The 19,587-nt window shown below is 39.3% G+C and overlaps 1 protein-coding gene across 8 annotated transcripts in view; it reads left to right on the top strand.

Moving 5' to 3' along the window:
• The first annotated feature begins 5,066 nt into the window (after positions 1-5,066).
• Positions 5,067-19,587, top strand: part of CELF2 (CUGBP, Elav-like family member 2) — a 122,671-nt gene continuing 108,150 nt past the window's right edge. For all 8 annotated transcript variants that reach the window (XR_001941094.1, XM_018553737.1, XM_018553735.1 and 5 more), the window contains exon 1: positions 5,067-5,115. Coding sequence is in view for 7 of the 8 variants with exons in the window: in XM_018553737.1 (XP_018409239.1) it covers positions 5,067-5,115 (49 nt within the window). In the remaining variant the exon portion in view is untranslated. The remainder of the gene's footprint in view (positions 5,116-19,587) is intronic.

Below are 19,587 nucleotides of genomic sequence, written 5' to 3'. Positions count from 1 at the left end.
AAAGAGGGTGGGGGGGGGGGGGGGGGGGTGACCAGAAAGGCATGTTGTTTTTACTTTGTACTAGGGATGCACCGATATATAGGCCGCCGAAACATATCGGCCAAAAATGCCATTTTCCTGCCGATACATCGGCGCATCCCTGCTTTCTTTCCTCCCCGCAGGGCGCTGCTCTGTGTCCCAGCAGTGAGAAGAGAAAGTGACAGCCATCCGAGCGCTGCGGTGGAGAGCGCTGTGATCTGCCGGCGTCTCCTCCCACACCGCTCTGCTGCCTATCACATTCCGGCAGAGCGGTGTGTGGGCGGATACAGCGCTTTCACAGGAGGCTGGGCTTTCCTCTCTACACCGCTCGATCAGCCTCCTGTGACTTACCTGTTCTGCCACCTGGTGGTGTGTTATTGTTTTTCCCAGCATACTATCTGTGTTGATGATCCCCCAACATCAGCATATAACTGGTCCCTTTTCTGGTGTCAGATATGTTGCCAAAATGAAGGAACAGCCCCAAGGATGGTTGCAGATGGTATCTCTATAAGAGGACCATTGCAAGTGGAACTAGCTGCCCACCTGAGCTCTGACAATAAACCAAAACATTGGTTATTGGGGTGAATCTATAGTTTCTGAGAATTCAGTATGACACTGCTAACAGCTGTAACTTGATAGTTTATTTATGTTCATCTTTAGGGAATTTGTGCAAGTTAGCCTGTTGCGGGCCTGTATTGTGTGTTCTTATAGGATTATTCATTAGTGATGCTGATTCTACTGACTGGCATACAGGCCAACTGTAAAACTGTATGTGAAATATAATCATGGATCATATAGAATATCATGTACAAGTGGGTGTAGATAGATAGATACAGTAGAGATAGATAGATAGATAGATAGATAGATAGATAGATAGATAGATAGATAGATAGATAGATAGATAGATAGACAAAGATTTCAGGGAAGGGTAACAATAACAACACATAATTAATACTTAGTAAAAAAACACAATCCCTTAAAAATCAGTCCACATGGAGATTTTTTTGTTTTCATCATGAGTCATGTATTCACAAAAGGGGATCTTATTAAACCAGGTGACCAGTTGATAACATTTACATATAAACACATATCTCAATTTCAAATATTTGTGCAGGTCTAGATGCATTTGTAAAGTGTGGCCATACTATACAATGGCATAGAGCAACTGAACACTTATTGTGTGTCTACCAGATACTCCAAAAATGAGATGTGTTGGTCATATAATCCAGAGCAGAGGTGCACAGGGAAGTAGTACTGGGCCAGCTAAAATTGCAGAGACATCATGGATTATATGGCAAAGCATGAGTACTAGAGGTGGTCAGGTCCCCTGGAAGATGGGCCCAGTTATGGTTTCAGCTGATCCCTGTCCCTTCACAAGAAAAATATCCATAGAAAGTCCTAGTTGGTTTCTTTTACATGTGTGTAGTCATATATATATATAATACTTCCTATACTATCTTAGGCTGTAGTCAGTCTTTTTTCTGTTCCACACTTAATAAACAAAGCACATAACATCTCCTTCACATAATAATAATAACCATTACTATCATTGGACACAATTCATATTGTTAGGCATGAATTTTAAGCTCTGCAAAGCTTATATTTTATATTTCCTTCACATTAAGTAAACAAAACTTTTTCATCAATACTGTACTAGACATCAAAGCATGCTGATTCTTTGAAGTTACTACTGTTTTAATTAAACAATGCCTTTGTTCATATAAATACAAATAAAATGTAAATAAACAGAAACTTTCAATCCAGATTTTTGCAACCAAAAAACAACTTCAAATATTTAAAAACAATTATTTTTCCTTTAGGATGTTCACCCTGCTACTGTCCGATATATGGCAAACTTTTGGCCTAAAACATATTACAGCATTGTAAGTGGAATAGGTTGTGGAGTATCGGGGAACCACATAGGGGTCTATTCACTGAGCAGCCGAAGGATCTAGCCGTAGCAGAAGAGAAACACTGCTTTTTCTTTGTTTTTCTTTATTCTGACACGGAGCCGTATCAGGATAGAAAAAAAAATTTACAAAAATTTGCCCATAGGAATGCATTCCTAGATTTCTATTGGCTATTTCAATTTGCAATAGCCAATAGTAAACTAACATTGCACCTGCCCTCTGCTGCAGTTCTCCATCAGGTCCATCAGCAGAGGGCGGGTACTATGCTAGTTTACTATTGGCTATTGCAAATTGAAATAGCCAATAGGAATCTAGCAATGCATTCCTATGGGCAAAAATTATAATTTTTTTCTATTCTGACACAGCTCCGTGTCAGAATAGAATAGTGTTTCTCTCCTGGGCGGCCTGGAGCGGGAGACTCCAAGAGCGCCCGGGAGAGTTGTTTTTTTTCTTTCTTTTTTTTGACGGCAGCAGAACCGCCGGACAATAGAAAACTGTTGGGCGGAGCTAGCTGTGATTGCTAGCTCTGCACAATCGTTTTCTATTTATTTATTTTTACTTTTTGAACTATTTTTCTGTTCTGCTCTGTCCCTCTGAGGGACCGAGCAGAACAGCTGAGCTGAATGCCGCTCAGCAGCATTCGGCTATTCACTCACTGCTGTTCGGCATCTATAAGAATAGACCGAACAGCAGCGAGTAGCCTGCCGGAGGTTCGGCTTAGCTGATCCAGATGTTGGATCGGCTGAGTCGAACTCCTCCTGCACTTCAGGTCGGCCGAACATGCTGCGCATGTTCCGCCGACCCGAAGCCACGTGAAGCCACCCAATGTACGGCTGATTTCACATGATATACGGCTGAAATCAGCCGTACCAGCCTGAAGTGAATAGCCGAACAGCGTTCGGCTCACTTCACTTCAGGTCGGTCTTTCACTCGGCTGCCTACGGCAGCTTAGTGAATAGACCCCTAAGTTTTTGATTAGGTATGGAGAAAGTCTTTAAGGAGATTGTTACATTGCAGTTCCTTGGCATTTCAAAAAAATCTAATCAGACATCTACAACGTAAAAGTCAAGTATTGGTTTTAATATTTATATCGGTATAGATCCATAAAAACTTTCATTATGGTATAGATTGTATGCTAAACACTTTGAAAGTTGAACATTGACCCTTGGCAAGCCTAGACTGCTCATATAGATGCTATAGTATGAAAAATTATGCTTGCTGTTAGGTTTTCGAAATGATAATTCCTCCTGTTTCCACAGAGATCAGCAACCTCTGTGATTAAGGCCCTACCTACATCTGTCATATAGTATACGGCAGCTTAGTGAATAGACCCCATAATATTACAAACCAGATGTTAATGCTCTGTCAACACAGTCATGACAGTCACAGACTATAAAATATTTAGAGAACAGACAGGAAAAAAATAAATCATAATTGAGAAGAGCTTGAAGAAAGAAAATAGAAGCAGTGTACAATGGTTGAGAATAGATTTGTGTACTGTGTAAGAGTTGCTGTTCAAATTGGTTTTGTGAATGATATAAAACATCAAGACTTGTATTTCTAATGGATCACGCAGTCACCAATGTTATGTACACCAAAGACAATTGTTTTCCAGTTGTTAAATGTATTCTGATATATTATTAATATAACAAAGGACAATGTTGTACTATAATATATAGCGCTGTCTTGAGCATCTGAAGCCCTTTTAGGATTTTCTAATGTAAATATCTAATCATTGTCATGCAGTGTACAAAACGTTCTGCTGAAAGTCTTCATAATGGTGTTAAAGGTTTATATAAATGAATTGATTACCAGATTTAGTCATTTCATACCTCCATCTTGCACAATTTGGCCAAATTAATTAGGGACAAATGCCTGGATTCTAAAAACTGCTTGGATATTAAACAAGTGGAATGGAAAATTACTGCATTTGTTTGTGTTTGAGGTCATCATATGATTGCTTTCATAACTTCATTCTGAGAAATTTGTTTTAGGAGATGAATATTTACATCTGCTAGCCTTGGTCATATGCATATTTGAAAGTTTGGTTTTTGGTGCATGAAGTTGTCTTCTGCAATCCTCAACAGTTGATTGGTAGCAGTTCATTGGGGCTGTAAATGTTATTTAGTTTTTTATGCCTGCACCACTCCCAGAAGAAAAGGGGAAATGCCCTTCCTTTGCCATAAAAGGATGGATTAAGCACAAACTGCTGAATGTAGCAGATCTAGATTAGGAATCCTCAACATCACTGCAGGGTTAAGGTTCTGGTGATCTTTGTTCTATTGATATTATGATTATATTGGTTGCCTGTTGTTTTATTTCTATTGACATTTTGGTTATAGGTAAAGAACAGTGCAAAAAGGCTTAATATAATGTCTAATATAAAATGATTTGGAGGCTTAATATAATGTCTAATATAAAATGATTTGGAGACATAATATAATATCTAATATAAAATAATTTGGAGAGTTAATATCTAATATAAAATGAGGTTGAAACATCATTGCACAACATGTACTTTGTCCTTATCTATAGCGGGAAGTGGGGTTTCATGTGAACAGTGCGGGTTCCCACATCATATTTTTTCTTTTGTTTATCTGTTAAAACTTTTGGCTAAAACAGATTGGGGTTTACATTTTACTGACACATCTGAGCACTTCAGGCTGGCCATTCAGGGTGTATTGTGCAGTATATTATCTGCACAAGTTCTTCCTTTATCTGCAGCATTTTTAAGAATCAAATTTAATGTTACCACCTACCAGAATATTTTTGTACATGGTGTTTCCTAAGGTGATTGCTCACTTCCCATACTCTAAATAGTAATATAAAGCAGATTAAATACTCAACAGATTGGAGAAGTTATATAGGTTTCCTGTAAACACTGGAAGAAGGGTTATAAGATTACATAGGGGGAACATCATAAATGCAGCTTATTGCGCATGTAACTGGGCTTTGTAAAACAGTTACTATGAATTACTAAGAGCTGCACAGCCTTTCAGTTTTGTGAATTGTGAAGGCTGCTGTAACTACAGGACTTATTACCTGTGTGAAAAGAGGTATTTGAACCAACAGATGTTGAATAATCTAACTTTAAAATGTTCATTCCTGAAAATTAACCACTTTCCTCCTCTGTTGCAGATGCATCATCCTATTCAGATGAAACCTGCAGATAGTGAAAAGTCAAACGGTAAGAAAAAGTTTTAGTTGCCTCTATATCAACTTCTCAAATCTTTTTTGAGAGTGTAGACATAGTAATTTATTAGGTTAAAAATCACTAATTTCAACTGAATCACTGTTTTCTGAAATATTCAAAAACTTTATAAATACACTATATTGTAAACTGAAATAAAATGGCAGTCCAAAGTAAACAGAGGCATACAATCATTACATACAATCCAGAATAAGCTATCATCACTATGGTTGACTTTACAGTGAAACATAATCTGCAAGAATTTTTCATTACCATCTGTAGCTGTGTGTAGCAATTTACATGTAGTCTTGTGACAACACTTATCGAAACCTTTAAAGGAGAACTATGAGATGAGTGATTTCCACTCACCTCATAGTTCTAGACGACCTGTGACAATGAGACTGTCACAGATCGGCTCAGTAGATCGGGAGGTGAGCGAACACATACCAGGTTCGCTCACCTCTTGATCCCTTCACGGCTCTCTGCCGTGACAGGGGGAGGGCTGGATTCCCCTCTCCCCGCTCCGATCTGCCAGCGCTGACTGGCGGAACGGATGGGGGAGGGGGCGGGTACAGCTGGCTCTGCCTCTAGATAGGCAGAGCCAGCTGTCACTCACGCAGCTGGGCGGATCCCGTCATCTACGTCGGGATCCGCTTCGGCAGCAGCGTCTCAGTATACCGCGAGCTGTAGCTCGCGGTATACTGAGCTTAGGGTAACGGGAGGATGCTAGTTTGTGTCCTCCCGTTACCCTAAGGAGAACTATGGGGAAAAACACTGACCCCATAGTTCTCCTTTAAGCAATTTTTTTTATTATTTTACAATGTAGTGCATTCATAAAATGCCACACACTACCTCTAGTCCTTTTCAGGCTCACTGCCTAATGCTAGTGGAAGGGATCAGAAACAGAGGAGAGAACAAGACAAAATAAAAGGTGCAGGGGGAGACATGGGAAAGCTACACTAAACTGTGCAATACAATAAACTCCCACTTTTATTGAAAGCTAAGTATCCAGGTAGGCAGAGAAAGGCCCATACTGAACTAGGCAGTTAGAACAGATAAGGGTGGAGATCACAGAGCTTCCAGGGACCTGTGGTGAACCTGCACACTATCTGGAACACACATACATGCAGCCACTGGGAAGACACTTTTGTGAGAGAGCTTTAATGCACAATTCTTTTCAATTAGGCCTTCAAAAAATACATTTATTACTGGTGAAGCTTTCGTTCTGCATTATGCTTGTAAAGACTCTGTACCCTATAACTTTTTTTTTAGTTTTGAGTGTTTGCTAGTACTTTGAACAACTTATCAGCTTCCAATATCTTGCATGCCTCCAACACGGTTCCCAGCTCCAACACTTGCTACAACCATTTTGGAAATAATCTTTCTTTTTCTCCAGCATGAAACCAAGAAGCCTATATCCATAGCCTTTATTTGTAGCCAAAATACCTACTGTGGTATATTCACTCTTTAAAATGGAAGTAAACTGTTTGGTTTTTTAAAAAAAATAAAAAATTGGGCTGTTAGCCATTAGCATACTAGTAGTATTTGGACACTGTGGCAGACTTACATACAGAAGTGATCCTTTCCAGTGCTGCTCCCCCAGACTTTGGCTCCTCCATCTTCATCCCAGTCCTCTTTTAGGTTTCGAGTCGTTGATTGCTTTACTGGCTGGCTGAGCCTCTATGACGTAACTCTGGCACATGTACGTGTGAGTTATTTTATCTCAGCAAGAATCCTGCAGATATTGTGTACTGAGCTCCACATGTGTGGCTTAGTGTACAGTTGTAGTGCTGATGGGCAGAGAGAAACGTCTATGACAGAGACTTACACGGTTTCTTCTGCCATTAAAAAAAGCCTGTCTGTCAGAACTTTTGAAAATTTACAGGGTGAAAAGGGTGAAGAGTACAAAGAAGGCAGGAGAAGTGAACAGTCTAGGCCAAAATAGCTGATTTGGAAAAATTCTCCAATTCAGCTCACTTTCCAGTTCAGCTATGTTGTCCTAGATTGTTCACTTCTCCTGCCTTCTCCAAACCCCTCACCCTTTTGTGAATAGCCCTGTTAGACTTAACGTTCACTTTGACACAGCTATTCTAATCCACTTCCCTGACACTGGCAGATTATGAAGCATTACCTATATTTTATATTTATGTGCTTTACAGAATTAAAATAAAAGTAGAATATTGTCTTTATTGCTGTCATTTGTTGGATTGTTTAAACTTACACAGCCTTGGATTCAGCAAATGCAAACATAGCTTTGAAAGAAAATACACCAATGCATTATTAAAACAATTAATTTAGCCTTTGCTGTGTAGTAACACATTTTAAAGTACTTAACTTCCGAATTACAGGAAGTGCTTCAATAGTAAATTTGTTTACTTGACAATGTAGAAATTCAGCAGATATTATATGGCTTTTAAAGTCTAATAAAATGTGAACAAAATGTATATAAGCTTGCAATGTCAGACAGTGAATGGTGATGAGGGTCTTACCAGAAAAAAGGGTATTCTTAAAGTATGTATGGCAATGAAAGCTATTATCATTTTCTTGTTGTACAAATCACATAATATCCATTATCTAACATTAAATATCTGGTTATTTACTTTATATGAGGTTCTTATAGAATTCAACTATAGCATACAAAATATGAATGCATAAAGCAAACTAATGGCTAGTGTTTAATTTTTGTTGTTATTTATAGCAACCAATTTAATAAGATTCTGTTGAGGGTTTTTTTTAGACACTATAAGGCAAAATTATTGAGCACATGCACTTTTATTTAGACACTAGAAATGTATGAAACTCTTAGGGGGTTATTCACTTAGCTGCCGAAGGCAGCCGAGTGAATAATCGAGCCGAAGTAAAGTGAGCTGAATGCTGTTCGGCCATCCACTTCAGCCATACATGGGCTAAAATCACCCGTTCATCAGCTGCCTTCAGTCAGCCGAACATGCTCTGTGCAGAAGGCTCTGGATCGGCTGAAGCTCACTCGCTGCCATTCGCCCCTATTCTCATAGGGGACGAACGGCAGTAAGTGAATAGTCAAATGCCACCGAGGTAGCAAGCAGAATAGTAAAAAAAGGAAATATAAACAACTGGGCGGAGCTAGCGGTCACATCACTCTGCTCAACTGTTTGTCTGGCACCTATTGTCTGGCACCTACCAGAGTCTTCTAGCAGGTCTCGGGCAATAAATAACAACTGGGCAGAGCCAGGCCGTGATGTCATGGCCAGCTAGGCCCTGTTGTTATTGTTTAATGACAGCTCAGCGTCCCCAGGTCATTTAGTGACGCTGATCTGTCATTACAACTGGGCAGAGCGAGCCGTGAGATCACAGCTGGCTCAACCCAGCTGTCATTTGTGTGGAGATTGGTCAGCTTAGGTCGACTTATCTCCACGCTTCGCCTGTCACTACGGCTGCCTCCGGCTGCTGTATGGGCTGTAGCAAAGCAAGCCAAAGGATCAGCTGAAGCTATGACTGGATCCTTTGGCTCTGTAGTGAGTAACCCTCTTATTGTTTAAAGAGAAAGTATAGTCAAATTTAAGTATTTAAGTGCACAATTGGGTTATTGTAGTATATACCCACGAGTAATTTCTTTGTTTCCCATTTTTTCATGTTTTTGTTACATATTTTTGTTGCATTAAATGCAGAGATTTGTGGAGTATCCACTAAATGCGGGGTAGATTAGCTACTACATTGAATATCGCTAACTGTTTAACGCATGCTCAGATAAGATAACAGCCACTGCAAGGGTTAAGAATAATTAGAGTTCTCCTTTAAGATATCCTAGCTTGTTTTCCTAGAACATGTGTACATTGATGCAGGGGGCAATTCAATTAATCTTGATTGTATATATGCATAAGATCAGATAAATATACCTGTGTGCCCTTGAATGGGACTTGTACTGTGCGGTTCACATCTCAGCTGCCACAACTAGGTTGTCAATAGGAAATATTGGCTTTTCTGAAGAGCAGGACAATATTGCCAACTGTAATATATTACAAAAGATCAAAAAGTTTCCTTTTAGTTTTTATTTGATCTTTTGTAAAATATTATTAGTATCTTTTGTAAAATATTATTAGTAAATACTAAACCAATAGGTGATGGCAACAGTGGCGTCACACGGGGGTGGGGGTGCACAGGGTTACACCACTGGAGGGGGTGACACCAAAATGGCTGATAGTCATTTTAGTTGTAAAGTCTGAAAAGTCGGGCACTCCGTCATGAACCTGAGAGCCCGGCAGTTGCACAAGACAGGAGGGGACCCGGTGGCATACGTTATCCAGCCGGGTGAACATCCCCTACTCTCTTTGCTGGCACCCATCACCAAGATGGCCAACGGTAGGTAAGTGCACATGAGATCATCACGCGCGTCCACATGCGTGATGACATCCCAGTGGGGTGTCACCAGGTGGCTACTCCCGGTGACACCATGCCTCAGGACACCCTGGATAGTTGTGGATAATTATCTTCTGAGGGTGTTTTTATGTTATATCATCTGCACATATATTGTCACTATTTTTTTAATTGGAAATAATATACATTGTGGTAATTGGGTACCTTAAAAGTCTATTGTTTCTTGTTCCCTTCTTTCAAATTCGTATCCCTCGGCCATTGGGTGGCCACTGAAGGCCTAAGGTACATATGCACAAAAACTTTACATCATCCTGGAACACAATTCCATTCCTACAAATGCTTGTGCATGTCCCCCAGGTTAACTACACTATATAAGTGCTAGGAGTAGAAGAAACGTGCAATATTTTAAAAATAAAGTTCTTCTCTATTCAAGGTGGCCACCTAATGCCCAAATCCAGTATGACTTTAACATGAGCATTTGTTAATTGTTAAGAAGAGTGAAAGTGGTCTTGTACACTGGATCACTAACGCTGGACGTTATAGTTGTGTGCACCTGAATCACCTTTGTTCAATTTTTAGCTGAACCTGCAGATGGTTACTGAGAATCATAGAATTACCCATGAGGCAACTGAAACATCTATGATCACTACCTCAAATGGCCATCAGAGAGAAATATGTTCCAAAGCTGACAATATACCTTCCCAAACTTCAGTGATTTATAATACACATTTTCAGAAACCAGAACACCACAGTGTGTACAGATACTATTGGCTGCAATATTTTTCAAATATTTGAAGTCACACATACAGAGATGTAGAATGCTACTATTCTAATTATGAAAAAGATGGAATCCTTTACATCATCATATTTATTTCAGGTCCCATTTTTTGTGTGTAACCTGCTTGGAGTCCCAGAATTTTTTTTTTTTTTTAAACTGATTACATTCCTTTTTTTTTTGCTAACTTTACTATTTCAGCAGGTACTTAAAAATACAAATCCATAATAATTTTAATTATAGCATTTGCTTTAACTTGATATTGGGGCACTTCTACAAATTAAAAAAAAATAGTTCTACTTTCGTGGAATACCTGACAGGGCACCTGCTAATGAGTTGCTTGACCAGCAGTGTCTTGCAGTGGTCTTGGTTACGATATTCCCCAAAGATTTTATGTGTTATAAATTGCTCTATTAGGGCGCCTAGTGAGTTCTTCCCAGTTGTCATCTGTTCCCTTGTTCAGCTTGTCTCTCTGCAGCTTTTGTGACTTCCAAACACTGCAGATTGTAGTTGGAAACAGTTGCTTCCTCTCCCACTCAATGTCTGTCAAGGGCTGAGCAGAGTACATCCTTTCCTGTTGTTTGCTCTATTATTGATGGTTATATAAATAAGACAGAACATTCTGTTGTTTCACATTGTATAGTATATTATTTGAAGAAGAATGTAAATTCTATTAAGTGCTGTGATTAAATTAATGCCACACTGAATATTTAACCCTTTGTGTCACACTGGTACTGTAACTACCAGATACATGACGAAAGGTTTGTACAGGACACATACAGTTTTGTGAAAAGGTGTTGGCCCCCTTCCTGATTTTTCATTGTTTTGCACGTTTGTCACACAAGTAAACACAACATGCAGTTTTTAAAGGAAGGTTTTTATTATTAAGGGGAAACAAAATCCAAACCCACATAGCCCTGTCTGAAAAACGGTTTGCCTCCCCAACCCCCCGCCTCCCCCTGTTAAAACATAACTTAACTCTGGTTTATCACACCTGAGTTCAATTTCTCTAGCCACACCCAGGCCTGATTACTGCCACACCTGTTCGCAATCAAGAAATCACTTAAATAGGACTTGACTGACAAAGTGAAGTAGACCAAAAGATCCTCAAAAGCTACACATCATGCCGAGATCCAAAGAAATCCAGGAACAAATGAGAAAGAAAGTAATTGAGATCTATCAGTCTGGAAAAGGTTATAAAGCCATTTCTAAAGCTTTGGGACTCCAGCAAACCACAGTGAGAGCCATTATCCACAAATGGCTAAAACATGGAACAGTGGTGAACCTTCCCAGGAGTGGGCAGCGACCCAAAATTACCCCAAGAGCGCGGCGACGACTCATCCAAGAGTATAAGTACTATCCTTGTCGCACTCCTTACCGATATGTCCCTTGTAGTGGGGGGTGCTCGCAGTGACCACGGATGGCGCCGCGAATGTCAGCAATTGTAGAAATGTCACCAGCACACCAATCCTTTTAAGATAGCAAAAGCTTCATTTATTGAAGTTTTTTGTCATATGACCAAACAAGCGCTTTCGGGACCGCACAGGGTCCCTTCATCAGGATTTAGCATTGATGATCTCACCCAAGAGGTCACAAAAGACCCCACAACAACATCCAAAGAACTGCAGGCCTCACTTGCTTCAGTTCAGGTCAGTGTTCATGACTCCACCATAAGAAAGACTGGGCAAAAATGGCCTGCATGGCAGAGTTCCAAGATGAAAACCGCTGCTGAGCAAAAAGAACTTAAAAGCCTGTCTCCGTTATGTCAGAAAACATCTTGATGATCCCGAAGACTTTTGGGAAAATACTCTGTGGACTGACGAGACAAACGTTGAACTTTTTGGAAGGTGTGTGTCCCATTGCATCTGGTGTAAGAGTAACACCGCATTTCAGAAAAAGAACATCATACCAACAGTAAAATATGGTGGTGGTAGTGTGATGCTCTGGGGCTGTTTTGCTGCTTCAGGACATGGAAGACTTGCTGTGATAAATGGAACCATGAATTCTGCTGTCTACCAAAAAATCCTGAAGGATAATGTGCGACCATCTGTTCGTGACCTCAAGCTGAAGCAAACTTGGGTTCTGCAGCAGGACAATGATCCAAAACACACCAGCAAGTCCACCTCTGAATGGCTGAAGAAAAACAAAATCAAGACTTTGGGGTGGCCTTGTCAAAGTCCTGACCTGAATCCTATTGAGATGCTGTGGCATGACCTTAAAAAGGCGGTTCATGCTAGAAAACCTTCCAATATGTCTGAATTACAACAATTCTGCAAAGATGAGTGGACCAAAATTCCTGCACAGCGCTCTAACAGACTCATTGCAAGTAATCGCAAACGCTTGATTGCAGTTCTTGCTGCTATGGGTGGCCCAACCAGTTATTAGGTTTAGGGGGCAAACACTTTTTCACACAGGGCCATGTCGGTTTGGATTTTGTTTTCCCTTAATAATAAAAAGCTTCCTTTAAAAACTGCATGTTGTGTTTGCTTTACTTTACTGTGTTATCTTTGACTAATATTTCAATTTGTTTGATGATCTGAAACATTAAAGTGTGACTAACGTGCAAAACAAAACAAAAATCATGAAGGGGCCAACACTTTTTCACACAACTGTATGCATCACGTTGTGACTTTAGTCTTCATGACTGAAGCAATTTCACCCAAAGTTTGAGCAGTGGTGGACAACTTACAGAGGACTTTTTTAAAGGGTTGCACATGATATCCAGTGCATGCATTACTACTAGGGGTCCTGGGGCCGAAGCCAGCTGAAGGATCGGCCGAAGCTATGGCCAGATCCTTCAGCAGCTTTGTGAATAGACCCCTTAGTGTTTTGACATTACTGTTACTACATACCATATTCGCTACAGGAAGATCCAATATAAATGATCAGAGGATAAAAAGTACATTAAAAAAAGAATCATCAGACAGAAAAGAAAAAGTAAGAAAGTATAAAATAAATAAACCAAGCAGTTTACCTAGCAGAAGCCATTCTAATGTTTTTTCTTCACTAGTCTCAGTTGTGGGTCGTTTGGTACTATGGAACAATGCAGCAATGCTTGCATTGCATGTACTGTAGTATAATCTGGTAGTTCCTATAATGCACACATGGTGCTGCAGAGAGCACTCTCTCTGAGCTCCTCATAAGCTAAGGACTCAGCACAGAGTGAGGGCTTTCTTTACATCACATGTCACATGATGCAGAGCTACAGTTCAGGAACGCTTTTATTAATGCTGTTCCAGACCAGGGTACACATCATTTATGTCTGAATAACCACACTGACTATTGCCTGCTGTAGCCTGAGGGCCTAACACTAAGTAGTAGTAGCAGGGCCACTGATTGGGCCCCATGGATATACAAGACTAAAATTATGCTTTGGTTATTCCCATTCTAAGAACCTCAGTTGTGTTACGCTTCTACCCAGGCAGTGTGAGAAATTTGAATATAGACATTATCAGACTGGTAAGTCTTTTTGGTCAGATCTGTCTGGCAGGCAGTATTAGAGCTGCTAATAACAATGTCTGAAATGTTAAAGGAATAAATATTGGAATTTTTCAAAAGCACTTTTTTTGTAGACAGGATCACCATATATAAATATATTTGTGCCAGGTCAGGTCAGTGCCTGACTAAATAGAGAAACAATGTGAATGATTATAGCTTCAGTGATTGAACTGTTAATAATAGTCAACAAGAGCTGGTCCTATATTTTTTTCCTGGAAGGTGGCCTTTAAAGGGCCAGAATACCTTAATTACATATACAATAATTAAATCCTCTCAGCAGGCCTTGCTGACAGGAAATGGGGCAATAAGTAAACCCCTTATTCCCAGGGGAGATTCTCAGATATCCTATTCTGTCAGTGGGTGAAGGGAATGGCACAGGTACCTCCTGGCTGGAAGGATGTTTTGTTTTTACATGAGTAACAGTAGGCTGGCACATGCCTTCCTGTGGGTTCCACTTCAGATACCTCTCTTCACTCCCCACCATGGGACTACAATAGTACTGTATACATGCAATAGCATGGTACTGCATTAGCACTTCTAATTGAATTGAGCTCAATGATTTTTACAATGACCACAAGTTCTCCAGTGGGAAATAAGAAAGAAGTTAATTAGAGCATGTTTCGCTGAGAAATGCTTAGTGAAGCAAGGATGTCAAATTCCAAGAACCACACTCTGAAAGATTTGGGATTGCAGACCAGAAATGGCATTTTAATGCAAAATATTGATTTTAATCAAGAACTCTGTGTTGAAGAGTGCACATTTGGTCAAATAACGATTAGGTAACATGCTGTGTATAAAAGCTATATATGGTAACTCATTTTATATCACAATGTGATAATGACCTGGCTGAACCTATGAATTTCTATTTTGTCTTGTAGTTAACAAGTTTGATAAAATAGAATTTGTACAAGGTTAACTAGACTGGGTCGTAATGTCATTGACCCAATGTTTACAGCCTGTTAAGTTTTCAGCTGTAACTGACATAGCTGTACATCATGGTAAAATATGTCTGGAATTTACTTTTTCGTGTGTAGAAATAAATACCTAAAATAAAAAGGTATAGAAACAAGCCAAGAGGATGAAAAGCCCCCCCTTAAGGAGCTTACAATCTAAGAGGTAGATAAATAATAGATGTATGACAAATCATTAATAAATAGAAATGAGTGAGCCATTCAAATGCATAGAGAGAGATAAGGGTTAGTTAGGAAACTGTAATTTAATTGTTATTGTTAGTTCTTTGGGCAGTCAACATCGTTGTTGCTATTTTTATTATTGTTTTTTTTTCTTTAATTTTATTTTGGGGTCACATCTATAGCAATCCATAGCATTTTTCATGGAGAATTATTTTTGGGTTTTCATCATTTATTTTAGGGGTATTTTGTTTTTATTTTATGTTGACATTTTTAAGTTTGTGGTTCTCAAAGAGCAGCATTCACTTTTTACTGACTATCTGTTCTTGAAGCTGCCATAATAACCTTGCAGTGAGGACTGCTCTTGCATAATGCAATATTAGTGCATTCGCTAATTGCCTGTGTGCACTACTAAGTGTCACTTCTACTCATACAGTGTACTAAAGAATAACATAGGCAAGCAAAGAACACTTTTCCAGGAGTTAATCATTTGTGAACAAGAAAGTGCTTCATAGTTTCAATGTTTAAACTTTTCTGAAAATAGTACTTAGGCTGGGTTCACACCTGGGCGTTTTTCAGCGCTGACCAAAGCGCTGAGAATCGCTCAGCTAGTGAAATCCCATACTTTCCTATGGGCATGGTTCCCACCTGGGCGTATTTCAGCTCGTGGAAACGCGCTGAAAAACGCCCTATGCCCAAACAAGTACAGGAGCTTCTTTGGAGTGCATTGTTATTCCGGAGTGTGGCTCGGGGTTAAGAAAGTGGTAACCCCGAGTCACACTCGAGAATACAGTGTAGGTCTTACCTTGTCCGCGATCCTTGCTGTGACCTCCGGCCGTTGTCGTCTTCCCTGGTTCCATTCCTTACAAGCGTCCGCGTTGCAGGGGGGTGGAACTGGAGGGAAGTTTGAAAGTTAAACTAAAAAACAGAAAAAAAGAGAAAATAAAGGGAAAAATTATGTTTTAAAAATCATACCGCCAGGTAGGCATAAAAACGCACGTTTCAGTGAACGAACAAACGTGCTAAAAAACTAGCTGAAACATTAGCTGAAAAAACGCGCCTATAGTACGCCCAGGTGTGAACCCAACCTAAAAGGAAGTCAGTGCCTTGAGAAATGCTGGAAATGTCATTGTTTCTTTCTAAAATGTTAGCTTCTTAGCAGTTCTTCTGCTCCTTTGACGTAACACCTTTATGACCCAGAATATAGCTAGCGAAGTTAGAGGTATGTTACTGCTCTGCATACATGTTGCTTGTCATTGACTGGAAAAGCACTAAAGACATTAATCAGCATAACAACCAGGCAACTAACATATTCAGAGGAAAAGGTCACCAAAAGCAATTAAAAAAAAAAAAAATAGGCACAGGTTTCCCTAAAGTATATAAGAATGGAAACCCAGGTGTTATTAAAAATGATATTCATTATTGATACACAAACATTTTTTTACTTATATAGTATTAAAAAGTGCTTTTCTACTTTGGTCTGTAAGCAGCCATGCTTAACTAAAACTGCCTAAAAATTGCATATTTTTTCTGCAAACTACAGCAACAGCTGAAGACAGCGTTTCCTAGAAACTTAATCCCCCTGCTCCTGCGAGTGGCTTACTGGTTTTCCCTGAAGTGTGCACTTGAGTCATTGCTGTCAGTGTCATTAGGGCTAGTGCTCTGGAAGTGTAATTTTGGTAAAATACTGCAGATCTTAAGTTTTCCAGGACTGCACCATTTCTTTTCACAGCACCCCATCTGATCACATAATTATGGCACATAAGAAGTAGTATAATCTTCATTTTAGCGAGTGAACAGGAATGTGCTCAGTATGAACAAAGAGGAGCAAGATCTGCAATAAGATTTAGAAATTTAGAAATTATTATATTACTAGGAACTCATACCAGGGTTTCCTATTAAACCAATCTGGCATAGTATCCTCATAGAAAAGTGCTTACAATTTTTTAAAACAATCACTTTCTTTTAAAGGCCTAGTCCACAAAAACTGATATTGTAATTTTTGGATAGAATGTTACATTTGCAGTCACTAAAATCCAGACATATACTGGTTAACACAGAGTGTTCCATCTGGATCAGTCGGAGGGTACTGTATGTGCTGAATATTCACATACATCCATGGTCACATTGACCTATATGATAGAGATTGCTTCTAGAGGGTGATCAGCCATATATTGCATATGCTCTTCTAATGATATTTATGAACACCTGTGGGGCAAGTCTGTGGACTACAATTTGTGTTTCAGCTATTTTTGAAAGATGTGAAAGATGCATCACTTCATACAGAATGTATGAAGTGATCATCTACTGTTATTTATCAGAGTCTCGTTAAAGCATTAGTTAAAAAAGAGAATTTTCAATGAAGAGGGGTTATTAATTGTGTAGATAAGCAGTCAATTCAGGTGCAATATCATATATGCATTAATTAATTTCTAGTGTGGTAGACCACCCAGGTGTTGGTGGATTTTATTTACAGATTTGAATAAAGGTATAGCTTTATGAAGTATCTTCCTCTTCATATACATTATGGGTCTAGATATAGGCCATTAAAGTCCCATATTGTAGTTTTGACCCTTTGATGTTTAAATATTTACCTTGTACCCAGAGGTTCCGTCCTATATTTTACAACATTCTGGGATTTAACAGTCAGTGTTTTTTTCTTTTTTGCTGTTTTGCTGTTTTGTAAAATGGGAAAGGGTTTGAATCCCAGGTTATTATTGCTATCTATCTTAGTGCCAAAGGAACAAGAAGTGAGCAGAATTCTCCCCAGTGGATCATGGATAGCAATAAAAAAAAAACTTGCCATTTATTTGTTCCATGTGTTAAAAGAAAACAGTGTAATCCTGTTATGCATTCAATATAGTACAACTAAAGACTGCAGTATGACAAACAAGTGCCCAATCCAGTTACCATGTGTTGCACAAGCCTCATAAAGTAATCTAAAAACTCCCCTTACTTCTCCTGAGTGACCCAAATCTTCTTCACATTTGTGTCTCAGACATTGCAGCTCACAGTGGGAGGCTTTCAGCTACAGAGGTAATGGTGCCAATCCAGAAAGCCATGGGCAGCACTAAAATTGATATTAATAAAACACGTGCACCTTGAAGTTTCGCTTGCAGTGAATGCATGATAAATGTCAGATTAACTGTTTTATAACTACGCCCCCAGTTGTCACCAGGTGCTGACTGAAAAGCTACTGGTTTATGAATCAGCAGTGACAGTGTTGATAGGCAGGCCTCATGTACCATTTTTTTTCATCCCACTGTACTGCAAGCAGGCACATTCTGTATGAGAATGGCAATTCTGCTCTGAATTCAGTAGCAGTGCAGTATTGTTGCCACAACATCACAGGAAACTTCAATAGGTGGACTTCACTGGCATACTCAATGTATTTATGTGACTTTGCAAGGGGAAGTGAAAGAAAACTTTAAGTGAAGTGCTGTTCTTATTTAAATAGGAAGCCATAATTCTACTTTAAAGACTGTTACCTGTATTTTGTATAGTAACAATGTGCATGGAATGTCAGTAATGTATGTATTTTTGGCTTAGTTTTTTCTTAATGGATAGAAATCTTTCAAGCAACCATAACTATCCTGTCTTAAACTGGACGACAAATTCTGCTATACTAATCAGCAAAACTCACAGATTTGTCAGCTGGTAATTAAATGCCATATGTTCACATTAACACGTAGGGAAGTTGCTAATTAATGCAGCCAATGTTTGATCCTTGGGTGAATATGTAAAATCACAGAAAGGAGTGCTAAAATATGTACAACTGAAAGAACTCTCCAGAATTAAAAAAAATGTAATTAAATGTATAATTTCCATTGCTAATAGACACATTCTAGACAACCCCACTTCCCCACCATGGAAAAAAAATCATACATTAGATTTGAGCGCAGCTTAGCCTCCTTAGATCAGCTAAAATGTGTATAATTGGACCCATTCTGAAAAGTACCTAAAAAATGGACAGTTTGTGTTGACAGATCAGCAACAAAGATATTCAAGTTTCAGATAGCAGTTGAGATTTGCTATGTGACTAGTGGCTATGAGTATCCAGGAAGGGCTGTTAATTACCACTAGGGGTTGTAAGACGTAACCAGTCATTAGGGTAGATTTATTAAAGGCAAATAAAAATGAGTAAATGTGGTGAAAATTTGCTATGCAAAGAATACCAGCCCACATGCAGGAAACAGTATATTTTCTTGTACATGAATGGATGATGGAAGTGAGCAGAGCTTCATCTCATCTACTAAGCTAAGGCAAAATGCCCCTGCAAAATGAAAATTCTCTTACAAAGTGAACAGCCTCTTTGCCGTTAGTAAATCAACCCTGTTGATTAAAGCTGCATCACTTCATTGTGAGTTTTTTCATGCTGTGCATGAATATCCTGTGTTAAGTAAACATACACCTAAAACCTTGCCCTTAAATCACTTATTTAGCTGCAAATACTTGGAAAATGGTCGTATCTCAGTAACACAGGTTTACAATGATTTTAGCCCAGTGTATTTAGTGATTTTCTTGTTCAATTTAAATATTGTCATTTTTTTGTGTCCAGCTAGTGAAAACTTTGTCTAACATTTGGAGAACATATCAAGTTACATTTGATCAGTGGCGGAACTACCGCCGGTGCAGGCGGTGCGGGCGCCCGGGGCCTCAGACCGTTATCCAGCGCGCGGCGGGCCCCTGGTCTCTCCGCCGGGAGTGTCGGAT

Source organism: Nanorana parkeri, unplaced genomic scaffold (assembly GCF_000935625.1).
Source record: "Nanorana parkeri isolate BGI_ZX_2015 unplaced genomic scaffold, ASM93562v1 scaffold128, whole genome shotgun sequence".
NCBI classification, from domain to species: domain Eukaryota; kingdom Metazoa; phylum Chordata; class Amphibia; order Anura; family Dicroglossidae; genus Nanorana; species Nanorana parkeri.
Note: the sequence above shows the minus strand (reverse complement) of the source record. Positions and strands in the feature narration are given on the sequence as shown.